General features: G+C 46.9%; 1 protein-coding gene across 5 annotated transcripts in view; it reads left to right on the top strand.

Annotated features, from left to right (window-relative positions):
* Positions 1 to 8,979, top strand: part of LOC121283022 (sideroflexin-5-like) — a 301,687-nt gene extending 292,708 nt beyond the window's left edge. For 3 of the 5 annotated variants that reach the window (XR_005944169.1, XR_005944171.1, XR_005944172.1), the window contains one exon: positions 7,630 to 7,724. Coding sequence is in view for 2 of the 5 variants with exons in the window: in XM_041196941.1 (XP_041052875.1) it covers positions 7,630 to 7,707 (78 nt within the window). In the remaining 3 variants the exon portion in view is untranslated. Of the gene's footprint in view, positions 1 to 7,629 lie in introns of all 5 variants that reach the window. The other 2 variants (XM_041196941.1, XM_041196978.1) reach the window with 2 other exon arrangements.
* The last annotated feature ends 1,291 nt before the right edge of the window (positions 8,980 to 10,270 follow it).

Genomic DNA, 10,270 nt, shown 5'->3' on the forward strand with positions numbered 1-10,270 from the left:
CCAACGTGCAGCGTCAGCTGAGGCGTTCCCCCATTGTCGGGCAGAGCAGACGATCGCAAACTGGTTTCACCATGGTGTAAAACCAATCTTTGAACGTCTTGCCATATTGTCCACTCATGCCTGCCATGATGCCTAGCACCAACGGGAGCGGAAGATTCCAGCCTTTGTTTCTGAAAGCTTAACCACTACTGATGTTAAAATGACTGGACTGAAGTTACTTTGAATGTTCTTGACACTCATTCTTGAACAAAAGACTTTGAAACACTATGTAAGTTGAAACAGAGAACTGGCAGACATAATGGCACCAAGAGGATGTCAGCAGGGAAAGGAAGGAATCACAAAGAGAGCAGGAGAGACAGAAAATCAGCAAGTAAATGGGAAAGGGAATATCAGCAAGCAAAGAAGCAACAAGTCAAGGTCAGTCAAGACTGGGCAAGTTGAAAAATATGGGAAGGAGAACTTTGGATTAACTAAGTATTTTTTTAAAATGTATTCATTCACAGGATGTGGACTTCGCTGGCTGGGTCAGCATTTGTTGCTTATCCCTAGTTGCCCTTGAGAAGGTGGTGGTGAGCTGCCTTCTTGAACCGCTGCAGTCCATATGGTGTAGGTACACCCACAGTGCTGTTAGGGAAGGAGTTCCAGGATTTTGACCCAGCTGCAGTGAAGGAACGGTGATATATTTCCAAGTCAGGATGGTGAGTGGCTTGGAGGGGAACTTCCCGGTCGTGGTGTTCACATCTATCTGCTACCCTTGTCCTGGCTGGTCCGTGGTTTAGAAGGCCTAAGGAGCCTTGGTGAATTCCTGCAGTGCACCTTGTAGATGGTACACACTGCTGCTACTGTGCATTGGTGGTGGCGAGAGTGAATGTTTGTAGATGTGGTGCCAATCAAGCAGGCTTCTTTGTCCTGGACTGTGTCAAGCTTCTTGAGTGTTGTAGGAGCTGCACTTATCCAGGCAAGGAGGGAGTATTCCATCACACTCCTGCCTTGTGCCTTGTAGATTGTGGACAGGCTTTGGGGAGTCAGCAAGTGAGTTACTAGTTGCAGGATTCCTACCCTCTGACCTGCTGTTGTAGCCACAGTATTTATATGGCTAGTTCAGTTCAGTTTCCTGTCAATGGTAATGCCCAGGATGTTGATAGTGGGGGATTCAGTAATGGTAATGCCATTGAACATCATGGGGCGAAGGTTGCATTCTCCCTTGCTGGAGAAGGTCATTGCCTGGCAGTTGTGTGGTGCGAATGTTACATGCCACTTGTCAGCCCAAACCTGGATATTGTCCAGTCTTGCTACATTTTCACATGGACTTCTTCAGCATCTGAGAAGGTGTGAATGGTGCTGAACACTGTTTGAACATCAGTGAACATCCCCACTTCTGACCTAATGATGGAAGGAAGGTCATTGATGAAGCAGCTGAAGATGATTGGGCCGAGGACACTACCCTGAGGAACTCCTGCAGTGATGTCCTGGGACTGGGACTGATCTCCAACAACCACAACCATCTTCCTTTGTGCTAAGTATGACTCCAACTAGTGGAGAGTTTCCTCCTGATTCCTATTAACTCTAGTTTTGCTAGGGCTCCTTGATGCCACACTCAGTCAAGTGCTGCCTTGGTGTCAAGGGCAGTCACTCTCACTTCACCTCTGGAGTTCAGCTCTTTTGTCCATGTTTGAACCAAGGCTGTAATGAGGTCAGGAGCTGAGTGGCCCTGGCGGAACCCAAACTGAGCGTCAGTGAGCACGTTATTGCTAAGCAAGTGCTGATTGATAGCACCTTTGATGACCCCTTCCATTAATTTACTGATGATTGAGAGTAGACTGACAGGGTGGAAATTGGCCGGGTTGGATTTGTCCTGGTTTTTGTGTACAGGACATACCTGGGCAATTTTCCACATAGCTGGGTTGTTGCTGTACTGGAACAGTTTGGCCAGGGGACGGCAAGTTCTGGAGCACAAGTCTTCAGTACTATTGCTGAAATACTGTCAGGGCCCACAGCCTTAGCCCTACTCTGTGCTTTCAGCCATTCCTTGATATCATGTGGAATGAATCAAGTTGGCTAGAGACTGGCATCTGTGATGCTGGGGACCTCTGGAGGAGACCGAGATGGATCATCCACTCGGCACTTTTGGCTGAAAATTTCAACAAATGCTTCAGCCTTATCTTTTGTACTGACATGCTGGGCTACCCCATTATTGAGGAGGGAGATATTTGAGGAGCCTCATCCTCCAGTGAGTTATTTAGTTGTCCACCAACATTCACGACTAGATGTGACAGGATTGCAGAGCTTAGATCTGATCCGTTGTTTTTGGGATTGCTTAGCTCTGTCCATTAGTTGTTGCTTATGCTGTTTGGCATGCAGGGAATCCTGTGTTTTAGCTTCACCGTGTTAGCACCTCATTTTTAGCTGTGCCTGGTGCTGCTCCTGGCATGCCCTCCTGCACTCTTCATTGAACCAGGGTTGATCCCCTGGCTTGATGGTAATGGTAGAGTGGGGTATATGCCGGGCCATGAAGTTACAGGTTGTGTTTGAGTACAATTCTGCTGCTGCTGATGGCCCACAGCACCTCAATGATGCCCAGTCTTGAGTTGCTAGATCTGTTCAAAAATCTATCCCATTTAGCACAGTGGTAGTGCCACACAACACGATGGAGGGTATCCTCAGTGTGAAGGCTGGACTTTGCCTCCACAACGACTGTGCAGTGATCACTCCTACTGATACTGTCATGGACAGATGCATCTGCGGCAGGCATGCCAAGTATGATTTTCCCTCGCAATCTGTGCAGGCCCAGTCTCACAGCAATGTCATTTCGGACTCGGCCAGTTCAGTCAGTAGTGGTGCTACTGAGCCACTCTTGGTAATTGACATTGAAGTCCTCCACCCAGAATACATTCTGCACCCTTGCCACTCTCAGTGTTTCCTGCAAGTGGTGTTCAACATAGAGGAGCACTGATTCATCAGCTGAGGGTGGGCAGTACATGGTAATTAGCAGCAGGTTTCCTTACCATTGTTTGACCTGATGCCATGAGACTTCATGGGGCCCAGAGTCAATGTTGAGGACTCCCAGGGCAACTCCCTCCTGACTGTATACCACTGTGCCACCGCCATCCCTGCTGGGATGGTGATGGTGGTGTCTGGGACATTGTCTATAAGGTATGATTCCGTGAGTATGGCTATGTCAGCCTGTTGCTTGACTTGACTGTGAGACAGCTCTCCCAATTTTGGCAGTGGTCCCCAGATGTTAGCAAGGAGGACATTGCAGGGTCAACATGGTTGAGTTTGCCGTTGTCATTTCCCAGTGCCTTGGTTGATCCGGTTTCATTCCTTTTTTGAGGGCTATGTAGCAGTTTGATAAGACTGAATGATTTGCTCAGTCATTTCAGAGGGTATTTAAGAGTCAAACACATTGCTGTGGGTCTGGAGTCACATATAGGCCAGACCAGGTAAGGACCACAGATTTGCTTCCCTTCCCTTTCATTAGTGAAGCAGATGGCTTTTTATGACAATCGACAATGCTTTTATGATGATTATTAGACTTTTAATTCCGGATCTTTATTGAATTCAAATTCCACCCTCCGCCGTGGCAGGATTTGAACCCAGGCCCCCAGAGAATTATCTTGGGTCTCTGGATTACAGGTCCAGCAACAATACCTATACACCATCACATCCGTTTAGGCATAGCCAGCCAAGAGTTATCGAAATAGTCGAATCCGATGGTGACAAAGGCACAGATGAGAGCTTCAGCTGCAGGTGGGATGGGCTGGTGATGTGCACAGATTGTGGGTGGAATTTTGTGGCTCCGGCGCAGCGGGAGTGGGGCCAGCAAATACGGTGAGCTGTTCAAAAATCCACTGACTTCAGCGGGACTGGAAAATCCCGACGCCTGCAAAATTCTGCCTGATGCTATGCAGGTGGAAGTAAATGGCGTTTTAGGAAAGAACTCAGATGGGATCAGAACTCAGCTTGGCCAAACAGGTTGTAAAGTTGGAGCTTTAGTTCCTTGCCTGAGCTAGATTAATGATTCTCAACCAAAGTGGTTGGAGGGACTGATTCCAAGGTTTGGCTTCAGCATCCAAGAGTTCAGGGAGAAGCAAAATCGTCCTGTTCTTGCTCGAGTGAGCCCTGCTCTTATGTAGACACTGAGTACCGACTGGATTGAGCAATATAACTGCAATGAAGAGATTACCACTTGAGGCACAAAATAACATGAGCTGTACCCAACAAACATGTCATTGTCATCAGGAGAGGCAGAGATTGGAGAGTAAGGGCAAGAGCGAAAAAGGTTATCGTGAAAGAAAGCCAGTTTGAGTTTCATCTAGGGTTATGGGGCGACCACTGGTGAGCCCGGACAGCACAAAGCCTCATGACATCAGGTCAAACATGGGCAAGGAAACCTGCTGGTACCACCTACCGCATCTCACCACCACCACCCCCCCCCCCCCCCCAATCCCCCCACTTCAGCTGGTATATCAATATTCCTCCATGCTGAATACCAATTGGAAGAAGGGCACAGAATGTACTCTGGGTGGGGGGCTTCAATGTCCAGCACCAAGAGTGGCTCAATAGCACCACTACTGACCGAGCTGGCCGAGTCCTAGAGGTCATAACAATTAGAATGGTCTGTGGCAGGTGGTGAGGGAGCCAACAAGAGGGAAAACCATACTTGACCTCATCCTCACCAACCTTTCCCCCACAGGTGCATTTGTCCATGATAGTATCAGTAGAAGTGACCACCGCACAGTCCTTGTGGAGACAAATTCCTACCTTCACATTGAGGATACCCTCCATCATGTTGAGTGGCACTACCACCAGGAAAATGGGATATTTTGAACAAATTTGGCAACTCAAAACTGGGCACCTATGAGGCACTGTGGGCCTTCAGCAGCAGCAGGTATTCAACCACAATCTGGAAACTCATGCCCAGTATATTCCTCACTGTACCTTTACCATCAAGCTAGGGGGTGAACAGCACAGGGGGGCATGCTGACAGCAGCACCCAGGCATACATAAAAAAGATGAGGTGTCAATCTGGTGAAGCTACTTGCATGCTAAACAACGGAAGGAGCAAGCGATAGAAAAAGCTAAGTAATTGTGCAACCAGCAGATCACATCTAAGCTCTGCTGTCCTGCCACATCCAGCCATGAATACTGGTGGACAATTAAACAGCTAACAGGAGGAAGAGGCTTCAAAAATATACCCATTGCCAATGATGGGGAGCCCAGCGTATCAGTACAAAAGACAAGCTGAAGAATTTGCTACAATCTTCAGCCAGAGGTGCCAGGTGGATGATCCATCTCAGCCTCCACCAGAGGCCCCCAGCATCAGCTAATTCGATTCACTCGACATGATAACAAAAAAACAACCAAAGGCACTTAGGCTTTGGGATTAGTTTGGGATTGATACAGGGCTATGGGGAGACAGTGGGGCAATAGGATTAGTTTGGGATTGATACAGGGCTATGGGGAGAGAGTGAGGCAGTGGGATTAGTTTGGGATTGATACAGAGCAATGGGGAGAGAGTGGGGCAGTGGGATTAGTTTGGGATTGATACAGGGCTATGAGGAGAAATTGGGGCAGTGGGATTAGTTTGGGATTGATACAGGGCTATGGGGAGGGAGTGGGGCAGTGGGATTAGTTTGAGATTGATACAGGGCTATGGGGGGAGAGTGGGGCAGTGGGATTAGTTTGGGATTGTTACAGGGCTATGGGGAGAGAGTGGGGCAGTGGGATTAGTTTGGGATTGATACAAGGCTATGGGGAGAGAGTGGGGCAGTGGGATTAGTTTGGGATTGTTACAGGGCTATGGGGAGAGAGTGGGGCAGTGGGATTAGTTTGGGATTGTTACAGGGCTATGGGAAGAGAGTGGGGCAGTGGGATTAGTTTGGGATTGATACAGGGATATGGGGAGGGAGTGAGGCAGTGGGATTAGTTTGGGATTGATACAGGGCTATGGGGAGAGAGTGGGGCAGTGGGATTAGTTTGGGATTGATACAGGGCTATGGGGAGAGAGTGGGGCAGTGGGTTTAGTTTGGGATTGATACAGGGCTATGGAGAGAGGGTGGGGCAGTGGGATTAGTCTGGGATTGATACAGGGCTATGGGGAGAGAATGGGATAGTGGGATTAGTTTGGGATTGATACAGGGCTATGGAGAGAGAGTGTGGCAGTGGAATTAGTTTGGGATTGATACAGGGCTATGGGAAGAGAGTGGGGCAGCGGGATTAGTTTGGGAGTGATACAGGGCTATGGGGAGAGAGTGGGGCAATGGGATTAGTTTGGGATTGATACAGGGATATGGGGAGAAAGTGGGCAGTGGGATTAGTTTGGGATTGTTGCAGGGCTATGAGGAGAGAGTGAGGTAGTGGGATTAGTTTGGGATTGATACAGGGATATGGGGAGGGTGTGGGGCAGCGGGATTAGTTTGAGATTGATACAGGGATATGGGGAGAGAGTGGGGCAGTGGGATTAGTTTGGGATTGATACAGGGATATGGGGAGGGTGTGGGGCAGCGGGATTAGTTTGGGAGTGATACAGGGCTATGGGGAGAGAGTGGGGCAGTGGGATTAGTCTGGGAGTGATACAGGGCTAAGGGGAGTGAGTTTTTTTTCTTTCACACGATGTGGTGTCGCTAGCTAGGCCAGTGGAGCAGTGGAGTTAGTTTTGAGTGCCCTGTTTTGGTGTCAGCACGGTCACATTGGGCTGAAAGGCCTCTTGTTTTGCTACAAACCTGAATATTCTCTTCAGAGACCATGGTTGGACTGCTAATATGAGCTCCTTACCCCTGGTAGAAAGCAGATATTTAGTACGCTGTGAACCCCACATTGGGCCTGAGATGAGGACTGCATTGCACCCAGCTGAATAGGCTGCTGATGCTCACCTTTGAAGAAAGGCTGCTTGGTAATGGAGGGCACATGGAAACTGCCCTTCAGCATGAGTCAGTACACTCGGGAGAAGTGAAGAGAAGCTCACATACAACAATAACAGTGGCACAGTTGAGTCCTGCTTCAGTTATCAGCACTATCACCAATGTCACCAATTTCTGCTTCCCTAACATTGCCTGAGTCCCCTGCCTCATCTTGTGTGCTGCTGAAACCCTTATCCGTGCCTTTTATTCGCTAAACTTGAATATTCCAATGCACTCCTGGCTGGCTAAGCAAGCCTTGAAGATAAAATGTTCATCCTTGTTTTCAAAACCCTCTGTGGCTTCATTCTTTCCCCCACCCCTGCCCAACTCTTTAATATCCACACACACCCCCCCCCCCCCCCCCCCACATCCCATATCTGTAATCTCCACCCAACAACCTACCTCCATCTAGCCTCGTAACTCTTAAGCATTCTGGTTTTTTAATCACTCCTCCATCAGCGTCTTTAGTGGACAAGGCCCTAAGCTCCGGAATTCCCTCCCTGATCCCTCCTTCACTCAGCCTCTGCCTCCTCGTTTTAGATTCTTCTTAAAACCTACCCCTTTGAATGAGCTTGTGGTCACTTGATGTAACATCTTCTTATGTGACTGGGTGCCATATTTTTGTTTTATAATGTTCTTGTGAAGTGCCTTGAGGTATTTTATTACATTAAATTCACTAGCGAAACACAAGTTGTTATTGGTGATCTCTTTTATTTTTACCTTGTAGATTGAAACTTCGAAACTGGAGCCAGAGATCAAGATAGCGACTTCTGACAAGAGTGTCTTTTATAATAAGGGGCTGTAAGGATCATTCAATATTTGAAGAGAAAATCTGGTTAATCATGATCGATGATTGGTGACAATTAGGAAATATTCACAAAAAGAGATGTTTCTTACCTTATTCAACTAAATTTCTGGTGTCTGAAAATCAAGGACAAACAATAAACTGCATTGCCAGCAAGTTACTGACAAAGTCTCACACCAGTGTGCAATTTGAAATGAAATAATACTTCTGTTGACTCAGGGTATGAATGTGTCATCCAGTGTGGTACTAAGCTATGCACCAAGGCCCACTGCACCCTGTGCTGATACTGAGTGGTCCAGCGCAGCTCATAATAGAAGTTGAAGTAGGCAATTTCGAGGTTGCCCTGTCTTCAATGAGTTTATGATTGTTCTACTTCAATTCTGCTTCCCACACTATCCTCAAGTCCCTTAATTCCTTTAGTACCCGAAAATCTATCAAGCTGAGAGGTTCATCCCTCCTCACATTGGAAGAGTTATCCATTTTGACACATTTCTCTTTCTCCAAACCATTACAAAAGATGAATTGACATATCTCTATTGGTGTCAATCCAGCTTCCTGATACTGTCACTCAACACCCCTCCAGCTAAAACCCATAAAAGCCTCACGTTGATAAGACTAGCCAACGTCTCAGCTGATATAATGCAAATCCTTCTCCGACTTCACTCCGGTCTCCAGGCGAAGAGTCTGAAGATACAAAAACACCAGTCTACTCCTAAAAAGTGAATAACTGGAATTGTTGGACAGTAGCACAGAGTGCAATGACCTCTCAACCTTGAAGAAATGAAAACAACCTCCTGAGCCATAAAGTTACCTGTGAGCTCCTTGATTTCGGGCTCAGTAACAGCAGATGATGCAGTAGCACAAAATGACTTTTCTAAAATCAAACTGAATACAGATTAACATTGTTAATGAATAATAATGATGAGAATGTCTTAAAGAGTAAGAAGTGTAATTGTCTTCCGCAATCTCTAAACATTATTTCACGTGCACTTACTTATGTAGCTGCTTTTATGTTGGGAGTGGTGTGGAGATCAGGCATCCCAGCGCAGGGCCTTAAAACACCAGACAGTAAGCCCAAGATAGAGGATGGATTGGCCAAGGTCAGTGGTCAAGCAGATTCCACACACACAGAGAGGCAGCCTACAGCCTGACACCACGCTTACCACAGAATGGCCAATTTGGTGCAATGTGGAATCAGTGACTTATCAGAATTGATTCACTGTATAAATTTAAATGAGAATGTTTAAATAATAAAATAATCACTGAAGCAAATCAATCTTTGTTTTTTTCATTATTTTGTTTGTTAGTAGGCAGATGTAGTCATATCTAGCACGAAGAAGATGGTTATGATTGCTGGAGGTAAATCACCTCAGTTCTGGAATATCAATGCAGGAGTTCCTAAGGGTAGTGACCTAGGCCCAAAAATCTTAAGCTGTTTCATCAATGACCTTCCCTCCACCATAAAGTCAGAAGTGGGGATGTTTGCTGATGATTGTACAATGTTCAGCACCATTCGCAACTCCTCAGATACTAAAACAGTCCATGTCCAAATGTAGCAAGTCTTGGATAACATTCAGGCTTGGGCTGATAAGTGGCAAGTAACATTCATGCCACACAAGCGCTAGGCAATAACCATCACCAAAAAGAGAGAAACTGAACTGGACCAGCCTTATAAATACCATGTCTCCAAGAGCAGGTCAGAGGCTGGGAATTCTGCAGAGAGTAACTCACCCCCTGACTCACCAAAGCATGTCCACCATCTACAAGACACGAGTCAGGAGTGTGCTGGAATACACTCCGCTTGCCTGGATGAGTGCAGCTACAACATTCAAGAAGCTTGACACCATCCAGGACAAAGCAGCCCACTTGATTGGCACCCATCCACCACCTTAAACATTCACTCACTCACCACTGACGCACAGTAGCAGCAGTGTGCACCATCTACAAGATGCACTGCAGCAACTCATCAAGGCTCCTTCAACAGCACCTTCCAAATCTGCAACCTCTACCATCTAGAAGGACAAGAGCAACAGACAGATGGGAACACCACCACCTGGAAGTTCCCCTCCAGGTCACTCATCATCCTGACTTGGAAATACATCGCCGTTCCTTCACTGTCACTGGGTCAAGATCCTGGAAGTCCCTAACTGCACTTTGTGTGTACCTACACCACAAGGACTGCAGAAGTTCAAGAAGGTAGGTCACCACAATAAATGCTGGGATAGTCAGTGGCGTTCAGACCCCGTTAATGAATTTTTAAAAACTGGATGATTTTTGTGTGTATGGGTATGTTTTTGACTAAGTGTAAGATTTTTTTGACAATGTACTTGTGACTGTTAGTGTGTCTGTGACTATGGGTTTGTGTGACTGTGTGTTACTGTGGGTCTGTCAGTGACTTTGCGTGTGTCTGTTACCTCGGGGAGTGTTTGTGACTGAGTGTCAGGGAGTGCTTTTGATTGTGAGTGTGTCTGTGACTGAGTTTCTATGTGACTGGGTGTGTATGGGTATGGATGTGTTTCCAGCTGTGGGTGTGTCTGTAATTCTGGGCATTTCTGTGACTGGA

This window comes from Carcharodon carcharias, chromosome 1 (assembly GCF_017639515.1).
Source record: "Carcharodon carcharias isolate sCarCar2 chromosome 1, sCarCar2.pri, whole genome shotgun sequence".
NCBI classification, from domain to species: domain Eukaryota; kingdom Metazoa; phylum Chordata; class Chondrichthyes; order Lamniformes; family Lamnidae; genus Carcharodon; species Carcharodon carcharias.